The sequence below is a fragment of the Camelina sativa genome, chromosome 5 (genome assembly GCF_030686135.1).
Source record: "Camelina sativa cultivar CO46 ecotype springtype chromosome 5, ASM3068613v1".
Classification (NCBI taxonomy): domain Eukaryota; kingdom Viridiplantae; phylum Streptophyta; class Magnoliopsida; order Brassicales; family Brassicaceae; genus Camelina; species Camelina sativa.
This window is the reverse complement of record NC_141884.1, coordinates 19,248,461-19,265,538: the sequence shown is the minus strand read 5'-3', so window position 1 is coordinate 19,265,538 and position 17,078 is coordinate 19,248,461. Positions and strand designations below refer to the sequence as shown.

Sequence of the window (17,078 nt, the reverse complement as noted above, 5' to 3'; positions counted from 1 at the left end):
TCCAGAAGCAATATTAAGAAGGAAAACACAAACCAATCTTTCAAACAGACTTTTGCATACATCAAATTCAAATATCAAGTTTAGTAAGCATTTGGATCTAGCTTGAGACATAAATGAATAAAAGCTGAAAACTAAATGATCACATGCGGTGACACGGAAATATAATATGTGCAGATAGATAGAGAATTATAACTCACCTTCTGTGTCAATCATGTCGTCCACCATTACAGACTTATAACTGACCTGCAATGTCAAATCTGCAACAAGGTTGGCTGCAACAGATTCACGTCCTTGAGCCTGCAAAAAATTGTAGAATAAAAGTCATATAAAAAGTCTGTTAGCCATCAACGAGAAACTAAATGGGGCCACAAGAATGAAACAATTGACAAACTCTTATAACATCCCCTTACACTCTCTTGCAGCTGAGCATAGATCCCAGCATCAGCAAAACGTTTAATCTTGATTCTCCCAAGCTCTATACCCAGATAGAAAGAAATATTCTGACTTGAGTGTCGTCAGACGGTCCTGAAATTGGAAAAAAAAACTTATGAGGAAAGAGGGAACTAGAAAAGCAATATCAAAAAAGGAAAAAGCAAACTATTCTTTGAAGCAGACTTTTACTATGCAGACATCAAATTCAAATATCAAGTTTACTACACAGTTGGATCAAGCTTGAGACATATATAAAAGCTAAAACATGATCACATTATAGCTACCTTCCCTTTAGCATCACCTGATAAGTTCATTACCTACAACATCGGAGTAAGAGGTACTATATAGATAAGAACAAATTAGAATTGGAAACTCAAAATATTCAGTAACTTTAAGTGGAACAAAACCAAAGTGTCAAACCTTGGAAAGTGCATAACTGATAACAATTTTCCCACAGCCAGAAGCACCAGGAATGGCGCAGGTTCCACCACAAACTGAAGGGGAAAGGGCATCAAGGACACGCTGACAACAGGAAAAGAAAGCAATCAACAACACACATCTTTAATTGACTATCTTGGTTGTAAAAAAAAATATATTAATTGAGTAATTACCTGCCCAGTAAGTAGAGGAGTATCAGCAGCAAGCTTTGAAGCAACTGGCCAAGGCATACGTACAAGCCAGCTCTGACATATTATCAACCAAACAAATTTAATAAGTGAACCAAATAGCTTAAAAAAATTAGGCTTGCAAGTAGGAAAATTATAGATTCATGCAAACCTGAAGCATTGTGAAAGATTATGGGACGAGCCCTCGCGCGACACTACCAACATGAAGTGAAACTACCACCAAATCATCAGAGAGTATGGCCTTATTAATTGTAATGAAGTATCACAGGCTGTTCATGAATAATAAAGTAGAAAAAGAAGTAGCGATAAGAAAATACATAGTCAGAAAAGGGGAAGTCAATGCTATGAGGAATCAAAAGATAGGAAACTTTACCTGGCCATAAACATGATCAAAGTAGCCCATAGACTGTCTCGGACGGATTGAAGATGACAAGCAAGGACACGGCCTGCACCAGACTGTGTTGTTATCAAATTGGCCACAAGCTTGGTTAACGTCCTTGAGCCTGCAAAAAAAAAAAAAAATGTAGAATAAATGAAAAGTCTATTAGCCATCAACGAGAGAGTAAATGGGGACACAGGAATGAAACACAACTGAGAAACTCAAATCATATCCCAAGCTTACAGTCTCTTGCATCAGCAAAACGTTTGATCTTTGATTATCCCAAGCTCCAGAGCCAAATAGCAAGAAATATCCTGTTAAAAAAAAAACAGACAACGGGAACATACAAGGACAAGATAAAAACTCAGTGTCTACCTAAAATCAGTTTCAAACTAATACAAATTCTATCCGAAGAAGAAGGAAACTAAGAAAGAACCTGAGCTAATTAAGGCAGGATAAGCAGTACCAGAAGTACAAATTGTGTGTAAGCAGATGGAAACCGAAGGACTTTGTATGGATCCCGCTGGAGAAACATAGCATAAACTCCAACAACCTGAAAAAGAAAAGAGAATATGAATCTATGTGACAACTTAACATGCGATTTGGTGAATGCAATGTTTCATGGTTCTGAAATTATAAAAAAAGAGACAAAAACTTCCGTATAATGTATTATACATCAGTATGTTATGTATGCACACATATAGTATAACAGTTTCAATGAAAAAGAAAAAAAGGCAGAACAGTTTTTTTATGTCTAGTACGTTACCTCGTCGCCGTATAATGTTGTAAGAAGCATGAGGAGACACAGAACCATCAGATGTTCTTCCTCCAAACCCCAGGCAGGAAATCGAATCATGAAACTGGACTGGATGAGAAAAAAATAGAGAACAAATTATGTTAAAGCTCAGATCCTCACTCCTCAGTCGTCACTCCTCAAGTCCTCCGTTCCGTTTTGTTTTCAGCAAGGGGATGGAAGGAGACGATGCTCCAAAACGACAGCGTCTCATCAACTAATGGACCCTAAAAGAAGAAATAAAGAATTATGGTGGGCCAACTAACACCAGAGCCCAATTCCCATAATTCTTAAACCGAGCCCAGTGTTAAGACTTATGAGTAAGACCAAAACCGTTACGAAGACGTTAGCACGGAGAATAAGCGTTTCCATCATCAAAACCCCTGAAGACGTTAGAACGGAGAAGAAGCGTTTCCATCAAAGCATGATCCCATAAAAGACATCATCCGATCCAAAACCTGAAATAAAGTACATAACGACAATAAAAATCACATGAACATATATACAAAACAAAGCAACTTATGCGCAATATTTTAAAACCAAACCCTATAAAAACATCAATTAGTATAGGTGAACATATATACCTCACCAAAAATAGCCATTAGTATTGATGTGAAGTAACTAGAAACTCGAAGTTATATACTCTCAAACCATCCTTCCCTCCAACAAGGTCCTTAACCTCCACGATCTAACACAAGCAAAGAAAAACATTAGTTGATCTGTGTGATCAGTAAGAATATAACAAAGGGAAAGAGGAGACTGTCAAAGAGGCAACAGGGAGCAACGACAGATCAAAGGCATCCTCCTACAAGATAAACTGAGACATAAAACAGAACAAAGGTTAACTTGTCGTTGTAATGGAAACGGATGGTAATACAAAGATGTAGCACAGAAGAAGAAACCTTAAAAAGATGACAGACCAAAGGTAAGATTTTATCACATCAGTCCTCCCAGTGCCTTCACGATCTGCATCAAAGACAAATACATTTTCGTTAAAAATACATATTAAACCGATAGGCAAAAAGGTGTAAAAATGCGAGGCAACCTGAAAGTTAAACTCAGAAATCAAACGCTCCCACAATTTTTGTTTTTTTCTCTTTGAACCTCCAACACAGTAATCCTAGGTCCTCATGATCTGCATCAAAGAGAGACATAGGTGTTTTTTCACTTTATATAGAAAGAAACAGAAAAAAACGGTTAAGTGGAAGAAGACTACCTGAAGATGTACCGCAGAGAGGACAAATACAAGCCATCAAAACAGTCACCAACCGATCAAAGCATCCTCCTCCACAATCTATAATTAACAGAGCCAAGTAGAGTTAAAAATCGCATGAACATAATAAAAAAAGCCTTGAATGATCAATTTAGAAACCAAATTCTAGAAGAGCAACAAGAGTAAGAGAGTGACAACGATAAGTCAAAGCCATCACCGATCAATCGCAGGATCATCCTCCACAAATCTAAACCAACAAAACAAAAACGACATTATGTAACTAGAAGATAAGACAAAACCACCGAACCAAAGTGACAATAAAGAAGCAAATAGAGATGAGTTTAGAGCAAGGAACCCATGAGAACGCTTGAAGACAATAACATGGTTTAGAAACGTGATGATTGGATCATGGTTTGCTTCCAAAAGACCTGCAATACGAAGAAAGAAACGTAAGGAACAAACAAAACAAAAAAAAAGAAGTAACAAAAAAAAAAGAATCATAGGGATTTAGAAGAAGAAGGAATAAGGAGGTACCTCTAATCAATACCAAAGCTCAGTCCTGACTCCTCTCTGTTTCGTTTTGATTTCAGACTAAGGGGAAGGAAGAAGAAGAAGAATATGGGCCGCAAAACTAACACCAAAAGCACAATTCCTAGAATTTTCAAAACACTGTCGTTTTAAGCCACAATGATCATCTTCTTCATCATTCATGAGTCACGACACGACCAGAGGTAACAACCGAGCAGAGGTTAGAGTTAGCGATGGGGAAAGTGAAGAGTTCTCTAAGTAAAGTAAAATTAAACAAAGAAGGACAAGAGATCAAACAAACCAACCTTGGATCATGGCAGAAATCTCCTCCAAGATAGTGGTCATTGCTTAGCTGGCTCGAAACCTATGAGAGAGATAGCAAACAAAATCATCAGGTGATAGATACTCAATGGAGAAGAGAAGAGGATTTGCCAATAATATAATAGAGAGGTCTGAGAACAAACCCTGACCGAGTAATAAGGAACCCATGGCATTGAGGTTCGAAGCTATAGGAACCCTAATTCTCCATACCTACAGAAACATATTGAATCCAAAATCTCAGTTTCGATCAAATCCATGGAGAGGTAAAAATCGCATGAAAACATAATAAGAAAAGCTTTTAAGGGATTCAGTTTAGGTACCAAACCATAGAAGAATAACATGAATAGGAGTGACATCTGACAGGGATCAGTCGAAGCCATCACCAATCAATTGTAAGATTAGTAACATGTAACTAAATTTCTTCATGTCTTTTAAAACATCCATCATGCATTTGTCTGTCACAAAGAGTTAAGTTCATGACTAAAGCTGGAATAGATTTATATTACAATTACTCTCAAAGACAAAAGATTACCTGAAGCCTCCCTGCAGTAGGCATGATTACTACATAGACACTACCCATTTTAGCTTTTTCTAGACCTTGCTTTCGCTAGATCTGCAGGTTTCACATCAGTCTAGTCTCTGCTATAAAACTGGGACACCAACCTGAAACAAGGAACCGGATAATCCTAAAACACAAGATTAAGGAAGTTAGACCCAATCCATGATTTTCAATCTATTGATATCAACCAACAACAATGATGGTGAAGTGAGCAATGAGACAAAATTATATGAGAAGATGTAAGAAAGTAAAAAAGCAAACCTATGGTGGTTTAGGGAGAGCTTAAGAGCCCCACGGAGATGCAAAGTTTCACCTTTTGGAGGCCATGTAACCTCTCCATATTTACACTCTCCGCTCTAGTGGCAGTCCAAGAGCCCGGTCCCATATCAGCTGAAAGGAGAAAGAGAAAACAGCATCACAAAGAGGAGTGTGGTTTTTTTCAAAGAGAATTGTCAATAGTGCAAAAGTATGGCTGTGGATGTACCTGTGATCAGATGACGAGACTCCTTGAGACAGCCAAAAAGCAGTGTAGTATCTACATTTGAAAGAAAGGCCACTCTATTAATTATAACCAAAGAAGACTACCTGAAGATGTAGCGCAGAGAGACAAAAACGATCCATCAAAACCATTACCAGCCGATCAAAGCTCCTCCTCCACTAAAATATAGGGTCGTAGGCTTAAAAGTTAAAACATGCAGGCCAACATCACTAGGAAGATCAGTGACATTACTGTTAACTGAACATTTCAATAACATAGCAAAATAATGTTGTAAAACTCCCGAATGGCACAGTCCAAATCTCAGGAACCCGAAAACCTCTTGGTTATAAAGAGTGTTAGTTTCACGGGGTCATCAAGGATTTTCTTATAACTCTTCACTTCTTTGATTACTTATGTTTCTGCAGGAGTCCCTCTACCCTCCTTAGCAAACTCAAAGGAAGTACCACATGCACACGATGAGATGCATTACAAATTCAGCATAATAAACTACAAGTACTGAATGCTGTCGCCTTTGCCTTAGCATCCTGAATCAATATCTCCATTCTCTATAGATGCGCCAATGTTGAAGGAAGCCTCCTGTAACAATACAATCTGCAGATAACAAATCACATTAAAATTTGAATATAATGGTGAGATAAAAGATGCGAAAATGACAAGTAGGTAAGAGTTTACTCAAATATAATCCAGCAGCGAGGAAACCACCACCCAAAATTCCATTTACATTTGACACACAGAGAGACCAGGAAAGCTATAGTAGGAACCAATTGATCTGAAAATAAAGTTAGAACCTGTCAAGCAGTATTGGGTGCAGAACCATGTAAAGGTTCAAAGAGTCCAGGTCGCGGTATTAAACATGAAGGATTTATGTTTAGAGAAGATCATACTACTGGATACTCAAGGCTTCCAAAAGACCTGCAATACGAAGAAAGAAACGTAAGGAACAAACAAAACAAAAAAAAAAAGAAGTAAAAGACGTGTTAAGAGGAAGAACAAAACCATTTGAAGAAGTAGCACAGAAACGTGTCCATCAAAGCCATCACTCTCATCGATAAAAGCATCATCCGAAACCTGAAACAGCATAACAACAAGTAGTTAGCATGAACATACATAAAGCTACCTATGCAATTTGGAAACCAATCCCTAGAAAAAAATCAGTTAAGAGGAAGAAGACTACCTGAAGATGTAGCGCAGAGAAAACGATCCATCAAAACCATCACCAGCCGATCAAAGCATCCTCCTCCACTAAAATATAGGGTCTTAGGCTTAAAAGTTAAAACATGCAGGCCAACATCACTAGGAAGATCAGCGACATTACAGTTAACTGAAAATTTCAATAACATAGCAAAGTAATGTTGTAAGACTCCCGAATAGCACAGTCCAAATCTCAGGAACCCGAAATATTTAATGGAGTAATATTAAACAAACTGATTGCAACAGATTTGGGAGGGAATACGGGATGAATACCTGAATTTGTCGAGTCTTTTGCATGAGAGGATAAGATAGAAGAACAAACGAACTCCCACAATGGTACCAACTTTCTGAAGATAATGAATTTGAAATCATAAAATAAGGCTAAACCAGACATACGAGAACAGGAACAAATAGCATCATTATCAATTCCACTTCGTCTCAGGTCCCTACAACAATAAAATTCCCAGCTAAAACAAATTGTTTTCAAAATTTAATATGAAGAGAAACACTGATCATTAACAAATTTCAAAGCAACACAAGGAACAAATAATAACACAAAATCATACATAAGTGAAGGATGATATGAAATGAAACCTGGAGGTGTTCTTCTTCTTCTGCTTCTTGGACGTTGGCTCATAGAATGGTGTCATTTACGGAATTATTTGTTTATGCTCTCTACCTTCAATGATGATCTCCTTGACCTGATTCACAATATAACTAAACCATTAAATTGTAATTGTAACCAAAAATAAAAGCAAATTCATCGATCAAATCAGTAGAACCAGTTTCTGTTGTTACCTTAAGCAAGCACGTTGGCGACGATTGTGTTCTGAATCAACGAGAGAGAGAGAGAGTTAAATAAATCAATCAAAGCCCACCTGTTCCACAGAATCAAAAAGAAACAGACCCATATGTCCTAACTCAGTCAAAACCATATAGATTTATAAGAAGAACACACAAAAAAAAAAGATACATACCACTCTCTGACTTGTTTGCTCTCACGTCGCCATTATAATGCTTCAAGGATTCTGAGAATCAGATGAAAAGAAATTTCAAATCACACACCACAACTCAATAACAAAAAAAAAAGAATCATGGAGAATTGGAAAAAGAAGGAATAAGGAATAAGGAGGTACCTCTAATCAATACCAAAGCTCAGTCCTGACTCCTCTGTTCCGTTTTGATTTCAAACAAAGGGGAAGGAAGGATAAGAATATGTGGGCTGCCAACTAACACCAAAAGCACAATTCATAGAATTTTCAAAACACTGTCGTTTCAAGCCACAACGATCATATTCTTCATCATTCACGAGTCACGACAAGACCAAAGGTAACAACCGAGCAGAGGTTAGAGTTAGCGATGGGGAAAGTGAAGAGTTCTCTAAGTAAAGTAAAATTAAACAAAGAAGGACAAGAGATCAAACAAACTAACCTTGGATCATGGCAGAAATCTCCTCCAAGATAGTGGTCATTGCTTAGCTGGCTCGAAACCTATGAGAGAGATAGCAAACAAAATCATCAGGTGATAGATAGTCAATGGAGAAGAGAAGAGGATTTGCCAATAATATAATAGAGAGGTCTGAGAACAAATCCTGACCGACTAATATTGGACCCATAGATAGATACTTTATCTGGAATAAGGAACGCATGGCATTGAGGTTCGAAGCTCCAGGAACCCTAATTCTCCATACCTACATAAACATATTAAACCCAAAATCTCAAGCTCGATAAAAAAAAAAAAAAAAAGAAACAAGAACAAATTTAGAAAGCAAATTCGGCTCACAATTCATGGATCGGTTGAGTAGTAAGTTCGAACCATCATCATGTTGCTCTCTTGTCGCCACTAGAACGATCTCTCTCTGTTTCTTTCTCTCAAATTTGTTGGGCTGGAACTCCTAAAGACAATATTTTTCAAGAGCTGGGACAGACTCACTCTGAGAGATGTAGAGGAGCTTAAGAGCCCCACGAAGTTGCAAAGTTTCACCTTTGGGAGGACATGTTTACACTCTTTGGCCGCTCTAGTGGCAGTCGAAGAGCCCGGTCCCATATCACCTGAAAAGAGAAAGAGAAAACAGCATCACAAAGATGAGTGTGGGTTTATTCAAAGAGAACTGTCAATAGCCCGAAATTATGTCTGTGTATGTACCTGTGAGCAGATGACGAGATCCCTTGAGACAGCCAAAAAGCACAGTGTAGTATCTAAATCTGAAACAAAAGGTCACTCTATTAATTATAACCAAGATTCAGTAAAACAAGGCCTGTGGTTAGTCAGGCTTAAGTGATAAAGATGCAGTTTTGTACCTTTCTTTCGGTTAGACGATAATAGTTCAGCAGCACTCTACTAAGAGCATCAACGTTAGGCCACGGGTGGTCTGTAAACCTGTACTTGGTCAAACACCATCAATCCAATAGAATTAGTTTTAATTCTTGAAAGCATCTCCATGATCTGCAAAAAGAGTGCAAGAAGTAGAACCATCATATGCTAATTTGTAATTCTAATAGAAAGAGCCAATTAAAGAGAAAACCCCTTAATAAAGACCCTAGAATTGTTATACCTTTACTTGCTCGATCAAATCAGATAAATCCAGTTGAAGAAGAAGAAGAAACGTCATGGAAACAAATAACGTTCGTCCGCTCTGATACTCACTTGGCACCATATCCAGCTAATTCATCAACGATACTCAAGAGTTATAAGACAAGAAAAGAGAAGAGAAGGTGATCGTTCGTTTATCAAATTCTATTGATGTCGTTATTGTTTGGGTCATCATCAACCCTAAGGCTAAGCAACGCAGAAGTTTGTTTACCTCTGTGATTGCTTCGGTAGGAGTAACTTGTTATTTACTGAGGCTTTCTCTGTGGTGTAGCTACTGGTTCTAATACGGCACTTTATCCTGCAATAACAAGAATGGTTAAAAGAAGTAGTTGAACTTAAACAATAGTGATGGATGATTTGAAACAAAACCTTGAGGAGTTCTTCTTCTTCTTGGGCGTTTGCTCATGGTCTAATTCATGCATTGGTAGAGCTCGCTAGCGGCTATGTTTGTGACACTCCTTTCCCTAGAATTAGTGAGACAATCAATCAACACACAAAAATTAGAAAAACCATCCTCACTTGCACCATATCTGAATTAATCAAGAAAAAAAAAGATGAAATTAAGTTGCATAACCTGAATTAAGCTCAATCAAACGTCAAAGTAACAACCATTAAAAAGCATAACCTGTGATCCTGACGCTTTGGCCAAAGATGCAGTAAAACCCCACACCAAGAACCGGAGATCCTGAAACACCAGATAAAAAAAAGAAGTTAGACCAAACCAACAAGCAACAACGATGGTGAAGAGAGGAATGAGACCAAATTATATGCAAAGATGTATAAAAAGCAAACCTCTGGTTTAGAGAGGAGCTTAAGTAAGAGCCCGATTGAAGAAGGCTCCTTGGACATTACTTGACTGCAGTGTTGGGTTCGGAACCTGAGAGAGAGAAAGAACAAAATCATCAGGTGATATAGTCAATGGAGAAGAGAAGAGGATTTGGCCATAAAATAGAGGTGTGAGAACAAACCCTGCCGAGTAAGATAGATTCTCTGAAGTGACACGTACCTGGACAATTTCATCAAGATCGTCTTTTTCCTCTGCAAAACCTCTCTGGCCTTTGTCCTGATGATGTTGATGAAATTTTGATCGAACTTCTTATAGAAATATTTCAATGCCTAAAGAAAAAGTAAAAAAGCAACTTGTTATATACTTTGAGAGAGTAAACCAAGACAGGTTTGAACTGAGAATACGTAAGCATACCGTTGAATACTTTGTAGGAAATCAACCAATCGACAGAGGGAGAATGTTTTCTCTGGGCAAGCTTTTTGTCCAAACCTCAGAAGACCTGCAGAAGAAAAGAAAAAGAAAAACAATGCTAATACGAGTCTGCGGCAGTTCTAAAACCAAACACCATCTGGTTTATCTCAATCGAGATATATGAATATGTAGAAGATAGGGAAGCAGCCATGAACGACATAACTACCTTCACAATACGAAGGGTTGCAGAAGTCACATGATCTGAAAAGTCTCCTCCAGGAGGTGAAACGCCAAAAAAAAACATGGCCATATCGTGGAACGACCTGCACGACAAATGTTTATTAAAAATTTCCTAGCAACATTCACAAGCAACGCCAAAAATCAAAACATAATCCCAAGCTTTTATTCATTAATTGGACAATGATTCAAGTTATGGCCTGTCGTGGTTAGCATGCAATACAAATTACAAACGGTCTATTACTCCCAGCTTTCATTTCAGAGCATCTAGGCTTTTGAAAAGGATAAGCAGAGCATAATTTTGTTTACCTTGCCACTGTTTAACGTTTTCCATATATAATCTTTTGGCTGTGCCTGACTGATAACAGCTTTCCCACAGCCAGAATCACCAGGGATGGAACCAAGAACAGAAGTGAAAAGGGATCGAAAACACACTGACAACAGGAAATGAAAGCAATCAACAACACACATCTTCAATTGACTGTCACTGCTTAAAAAAAATTGAGTAATTACCTGCCCAGCAAGTAGAGGAGTATCGGCAGCAAGCTTTGATGCAACTGGCCTAGGCGTACGTACAGGCCAGCTCTGACATGTTATCAACCAAAACCAGTTTAATAAGTGAATCAAAATTAAGACCAAATGAACACTTAAATAGGGAGACATATGCAGTCAAACACCACACATTACCAAAGTTGATCGGGACAGAAACACCCCCGAGGGATGTACACATCACCGGATATTCTCGCAATAGCCTTCAAAATCCTCCTGTGAGATATGAAACAAAATAATCATCATAAGCCAGCCACTGTCTGTCGTTCAAACAAATCATAAACGTCAAAACTTTTTGTCTGGCAAGAATATATATCCTTTATAACTTTTATGTCAAATACATGTTAAATCAATAAATCAAACCATGATAGATAGTCAATGGAGAAGAGAAGAGGATTTTCCAATGAAATAGAGGTCTGAGAACAAACCCTGACCGAGTAATATTGGACCACAGATAGATACTCTATCTGATTTTAAGGAACCCATAGGGGTTTGAGTTTGAAGCTCCAGGAACCCTAATTCTACATACCTACAAAAACATATTAGACCCAAAATCTCAGTCGCAATTTAGTTCTGATCTACATTGCAACAAAACCCCAGTGTAACGCTCACCTGTTTAAGTTTATGTCTGCTCTCTTCTCTCGTCGCCACCATTACAACTCTCTGCAATGTAAAATTAGGTATAAACTAGAGTTATATTTGCAAAAGTCAGAACACTCAGTTTATAATTACCACCGGCTTATTTTGCTATGCTTTGATGAGTCATGACTCATGAAACTAGAGGTCAAAAAAACACAGAGCAGAGAAATGAACTACAAACCTGGCACACCCGCACGATGAGCCTCAACTTGCTCTTTGTTTGGCCCCTATATCGAAAAGAGACAGAACTATACCTTAGAATCATATAATAAGGGAAACAAAAATTGTATCAAAAGAGACAGAACTATACCGTAGGATCATATAATAAGGGAAACAAAAATTGTAAGAAACATTCCCGTGACCATTTATGTATGAAAATGTTAAAAAGATTATCCAACCTCTGCAGTTAACGGCAGCCACAGAGGACCCTCAGGTAAGGGCTTTACTCCAGATTGAGCTGAAGAGTTTTCTGGCATTCAAGAATCGACATTCCCCTAAAGCGTATTCCCTATAATAAAAAAGGAGTAGAATATATAATAAGAGAAAGCCTTCATAATCAAAGAAGAGAGGATTAAAAAATCATTAGAATACATACCATATCAACAGTGATGTTACAGAGCCAAGAAGAGTTAAAAATCGCATGAACATAATAAACAAAGCCTTGAATGATTCAATTTAGAAACCAACCCCTAGAAGAGCAACATGAGTAAGAGAGTGACAACGATCAGTCAAAGCCATCACCGATCAGTCGCAGGATCATCCTCCTCAAATCTAAACCAAGAAGAAAAAAAACGAAAAGTTAATAACATGTAATTAGAAAAAACCACCGAACGAAAGAGACAATACATAATCAAATAGAGATGGGTTTAGAGCAAGGAACCCATGAGAACGCTTGAAGACAATAACATGGATTATAGAATACGTGATGATTGGATCATGGTTTGCTTCCAAAAGACCTGCAAAACGAAGAAAGAAACGTAAGGAACAAAACAAAACAAAAATTATAAGTAAAAGACGTGTGAAGAGGAAGAAGAAAACCCTTTAAAGACGTAGCACAGAGAAGAAGCGTGTCCATCAAAAAGCCATCACTCTCATCGATAAAAGTATCATCCAAAACCTGAAACAACATAATAACAAGTAAATAGCATGAAGATATATAAAGAGGTTTCAGGTTCTTGATGCTGCCTGGGATATAACAAAGGGAAAGAAGAGACCATGAAAGAGGTAACATGGAGCAACGACATATCAAAGGCATCCTTCAAGAAAAAACTGAGACATAAGAGAACAAAGGTTAACTTGTGGTTGTAATGAAGACGGATGGTAATAAAAAGATGTAGCACAGAAGAAACGTAAAAATATGACAGAGCAGAAGAAAGATTTATCATATCAGTCCCTCCGGTGCCTCGACAAAGTTTAAGAACAAACTCGTGTAGGAAAGAATCTGTGGATCATCGATCTCTCATCTGAATGTGTGTACACAGCAAGAACATCATCTGGGAAACACAAGAAACAAAAGACCAATAATAAGATGATATCAAATAAAACAACAGATATGCTAAACGGTGTACAGATGTGAGGTAACCTGAAAGTTGAACTCGGAATCAAACGCACTCCCACAATGATTTTTTTTTTCTCTTCGAACCTCTCCAACACAGTAATCCTGGTTCCTCATGATCTGCAACAAAGAGAGACAGAGATGTGTTTTCACTTATATAGAAAGAAGAAAACAAAAATCGGTAAAGAGGAAGAATACTATTACCTGAAGATGTAGACAAGAGAAGAGAAAAAAGATCCATCAAATAAAACCATCACCAATTCGATCAGTGATGGAATGACTACAAGAGTGTCAATAAGAAGAGAGGGTACCTTTGGAAAGACCTTGAAGGAAAAACTAGAATTCCAACCAGCAAAACCACGAACAAGGATGTCAGGCTGTGGATATGCAATCAAAACACACACACAAAGGTAACAATTTTATGAAGATAATGAATTCACAAAGAGAAATAGTTTGACATCATAAAATAAGGCTAAATCAGACATACCTATATCAATGTGGTGATGACACTAGGAGAACAGGAACAACCAACACCATATTATCAATTCCACTTCATATCATGTCAATACAACAACAAAATTCCCATTTAATAAAATTGCAAACTGTTTTCAAATTTAATAATACGAAGAAGCACTGATCATTATTAGCAAATCTTAAAGCAACACAAGAAACATATAACTAACCCGAGATACGTATGGCGTTAAAGTACTTTAACGACGGCAGGCTCAGAATAAATCGCAATGGAGAAAGCCACCTTCAAAGCAGAAAAACGAAGCAAGTCAGTGAGCATTTATTGAGCTATAATGCAACACCAAAAGAAAAACCAATTCGCCAAAATAACATCTGATCAAAGCGCATCAGCAATCTGAAATTGGAAGATCTTGGCATCGAATGAATTCATTACCTGCCATATGGAATCAATCCAATCCACAAGTCACAACATCTCGTCATTAACAAGAATACAAGTAAGATCAATAGATAGTGAGACCATCAAAAAATAAAGCTAAATCAGACATACCATTATATCAATGTGGTGTGACGGTAGGAGAACAGGAACAACCAGCACCATTATCAATTCCCAGTTAAGCAAATTGCAAATTGTTTTAAAAATCTAATATGAAGAGAAACACTGAAACAAATATCAAAGCAACACAAGGAACAGATAATAAAATTGAATCAGACATAAGTGAAGGATGATATGAAATAAAACCTGGAGGTCTTCTTCTTCTTCTTCTTCTTCTTCTTCTTGTTGTTGGACGTTGGCTCATGGAATGGTGTCATTCAATGGAATTAGTTGTACATGGTCTCTACCTTCCTTGAATGATGATAATCTCCATGATCGGATTCACAAAATAATTAAAACCTTAAATGTAACCCAAAAAAAAAGCAAATTCATCGATCAAATCAGTAGAACCAGTTTATGTTGTTACCTTAAGCAAGCACGTTGGCGACGATTGTGTTCTGACTCATCAACGAGAGAAATAGTCAAATAAATCAATCAAAGCTGTAATTAAAGCGAATCGGTAGAGATTTAGAAGATCCTCACTCCTCAATCGATAAGGTACCTCTTATCAATACCAAAAGCTCAGATCCTCACTCCTCACTCCTCAGTTCCGTTTTGATTTCAGAGAAAGGGATGGAAGAAGACGATGCTCCAAAAATGACGACGTCTCAATTAATGGACCCTAAAGAAGAATATGGGTCGCCAACTTAACACCAAAAGCCCAATTCGCAGAATTTCCAAAACGCAATCGTTTCAGGCCTCAACGATCATCTTCGTCGTCATCATTCACGACCCAAGGGAAAAAAAAAACAGAACAGATGTTAGAGTTAGCGATGATGAAGTGAACACAAACAAATAACAAGGGTTAGGAAGATTCGGTGACCTTGATCTGGATCTAGGGTTTTTCGAGTTGTTTTATTTGTTACCTTATCGTAGAGAGAGAGAGAGAGAGATCATTGAAAGATTAAATTTAAAAGCTTTACCAATTTTGTTCTTTCTTGCGCCTCTCTTCTCTGCGACTGCGACCTTGTTCAAGTTTGCTCTTCCGTCGCCCCATTATAACATCATCGATTGATAAAAGTCTGGAAAATAAACAGAAACAACAAGTTACGAACCAAACCCTAGAAAAGAATTAAAATCCAATGATCGATTCAAAGAAAAACATCAGAGAGACTAGTTTAGAAGAATGTAACCACCAACGAAACAGACCGAGCGAGAGAAGATACTGTACTAGAGAGAGAGAGAGAAACAAAACCCTTGAAGACGTAATCATAGAGAAGAAGCGTGCGCGTCCATATCAAAAGTGACCGTTGGAGAGATTCATGTAAAGTTTTTCTTTTTTTCTTTGGTAAATTTCTAAAGTGACCGTTAGAGAGAGATTCATATAAAGTTTTTTTCTTTTTCATGGTCTCATCATACGATCTCTTCTCCAACGGTCAGAAAACACTTAACACGATTGATTGAGGACGCGATATCGAGCAAAGGCTTCTTATTTTTTTTCGAATATGCATAATTTCCCTTTTTCTTCTATTTTGCTTTTTTTTTTTTTTTTTTGCCAACTGCTATGCGAATGCTCGATTCATTCCATTTTTCCTTTTTCTTTTTTTTCTTTTCTTTCATTCAACTTAAATGTATTCATTGGTCAGTCAAACTAAACCGGAAATAAATTATAGTTTGCTAGAAAATCAACGCAAACCAAATTAAATCAGTACTACTCATACACTCGAAAATAAAATTAATATTAAATCTACCATCTCTCTTCTTTCACTTCGATCGTCTAATTTCTCACCAAATAAAGTATTAAAAAGCTCGAATCATTGTTTCATGTTTGTTTCGATCCTCTTGCATGCTAATTGAGCCATGAAAGCAACATGAATAGGAATATGAAGAAGATGAAGAAGACGAAGAAGGAGAACGAAGACAAAGGATTGTGAATATATATATGTGGAGGATTCTAAGTTATCGGCTTTACAAATCCCATCCCACACATTCTAATCTTTGGATATATGGTTCCTCTTCGACTCCTCTTATTCATCACTCCCGCGTTTCTCTCATTCCTTTTCATCTCCCATCTCTGCGACAACTACCAAGTCATTCGATCGACCTGCATGAACCAAATCAATGTCTTAAGTTTTTCTTTGTCAATAATTTATTTATTTGATATTAATATGATCTATTATTTAACTCTCTATCAAAGGTAGAATACACAGATTTGCGTGCTTTTATATATTGTTATGGTGTTTAAGACTTTAAATTAATAAATTTCCACGTTTCTTTGCTAAACATTTGGTACTTGCACGACAAGTTATCTTCCTTTGTCTAGAGTTTTAGGTTTCATATCAAACCGAGTAAGCAGATTACGGTTCTCGGTTCGCGTAAAGAAATAACCGAGAAATAACAGCTTACAACGATAGCTAGAATCGATGAACAAAGAGATTTGTGAAATAGCTTTCTTATTTCTTAATCGTAACAAATTTTAAACTTATATACCAAAGGTTAAGGCTAAACCGGAAATATATTCTAATTAACTTAACCAAAGGATCAAACCAGCTTGTCTAATAGTGTTTCCACATACGTACTACTCTTGTCAATAAACTAATATCCTCCTAAAATCTTGTCCTTTACCTAATTTTCTCAAAAGGAAATATACATTTCCATCTTAAATAGGTATTCTTATATGAAAGAAAAAGGAAACGGTCGTGTGGGGTGTTAAGACTTAAGAGTGAAGAAGAAAAAAAAACCCTAAATAACAATCATAGCCGCC

The 17,078-nt window shown here is 37.2% G+C and overlaps 1 protein-coding gene across 6 annotated transcripts in view; it reads right to left on the bottom strand.

Annotated features, from left to right (window-relative positions):
- LOC104786960 (V-type proton ATPase catalytic subunit A) overlaps positions 1-15,396 on the bottom strand; it is a 32,364-nt gene extending 16,968 nt beyond the window's left edge. Inside the window, exons 1-67 of one of the 6 annotated variants that reach the window (XM_087450373.1) lie at positions 14,858-15,396; positions 14,742-14,772; positions 14,522-14,642; positions 14,330-14,422; positions 13,995-14,065; positions 13,799-13,861; positions 13,623-13,688; positions 13,339-13,431; positions 13,182-13,249; positions 12,971-13,025; positions 12,795-12,873; positions 12,637-12,712; positions 12,352-12,527; positions 12,155-12,264; positions 11,938-11,983; positions 11,730-11,780; positions 11,552-11,646; positions 11,256-11,333; positions 11,082-11,153; positions 10,878-11,002; positions 10,558-10,654; positions 10,335-10,419; positions 10,140-10,249; positions 9,926-10,010; positions 9,759-9,818; positions 9,503-9,663; positions 9,345-9,431; positions 9,096-9,203; positions 8,842-8,986; positions 8,687-8,745; positions 8,525-8,592; positions 8,324-8,435; positions 8,138-8,231; positions 7,973-8,031; positions 7,678-7,837; positions 7,519-7,569; positions 7,340-7,419; positions 7,136-7,242; positions 6,815-6,987; positions 6,525-6,671; positions 6,347-6,418; positions 6,235-6,262; positions 6,023-6,119; positions 5,485-5,941; positions 5,336-5,386; positions 5,113-5,241; positions 4,825-4,978; positions 4,613-4,747; positions 4,442-4,502; positions 4,277-4,335; positions 3,978-4,138; positions 3,799-3,871; positions 3,661-3,690; positions 3,447-3,524; positions 3,276-3,365; positions 3,133-3,196; positions 2,815-3,047; positions 2,204-2,688; positions 1,874-1,990; positions 1,681-1,751; positions 1,432-1,561; positions 1,210-1,327; positions 1,044-1,115; positions 853-954; positions 717-749; positions 411-525; positions 198-297 (exon numbers count right to left, since the gene is read on the bottom strand). Coding sequence is in view for 1 of the 6 variants with exons in the window: in XM_087450420.1 (XP_087306546.1) it covers positions 516-525; positions 734-772; positions 853-954; positions 1,044-1,115; positions 1,210-1,271; positions 1,432-1,461 (315 nt within the window). In the remaining 5 variants the exon portion in view is untranslated. Of the gene's footprint in view, positions 1-197; positions 298-410; positions 526-716; positions 773-852; positions 955-1,043; positions 1,116-1,209; positions 1,328-1,431; positions 1,562-1,680; positions 1,752-1,873; positions 1,991-2,203; positions 2,689-2,814; positions 3,048-3,132; positions 3,197-3,275; positions 3,366-3,446; positions 3,525-3,660; positions 3,691-3,798; positions 3,872-3,977; positions 4,139-4,276; positions 4,336-4,441; positions 4,503-4,612; positions 4,748-4,824; positions 4,979-5,112; positions 5,242-5,335; positions 5,387-5,484; positions 5,942-6,022; positions 6,120-6,234; positions 6,263-6,346; positions 6,419-6,524; positions 6,672-6,814; positions 6,988-7,135; positions 7,243-7,339; positions 7,420-7,518; positions 7,570-7,677; positions 7,838-7,972; positions 8,032-8,137; positions 8,232-8,323; positions 8,436-8,524; positions 8,593-8,686; positions 8,746-8,841; positions 8,987-9,095; positions 9,204-9,344; positions 9,432-9,502; positions 9,664-9,758; positions 9,819-9,925; positions 10,011-10,139; positions 10,250-10,334; positions 10,420-10,557; positions 10,655-10,877; positions 11,003-11,081; positions 11,154-11,255; positions 11,334-11,551; positions 11,647-11,729; positions 11,781-11,937; positions 11,984-12,154; positions 12,265-12,351; positions 12,528-12,636; positions 12,713-12,794; positions 12,874-12,970; positions 13,026-13,181; positions 13,250-13,338; positions 13,432-13,622; positions 13,689-13,798; positions 13,862-13,994; positions 14,066-14,329; positions 14,423-14,521; positions 14,643-14,741; positions 14,773-14,857 lie in introns of those variants that run through there. The other 5 variants (XM_087450375.1, XM_087450374.1, XM_087450376.1 and 2 more) reach the window with 5 other exon arrangements.
- Between the last annotated feature and the right edge of the window lie 1,682 nt (positions 15,397-17,078).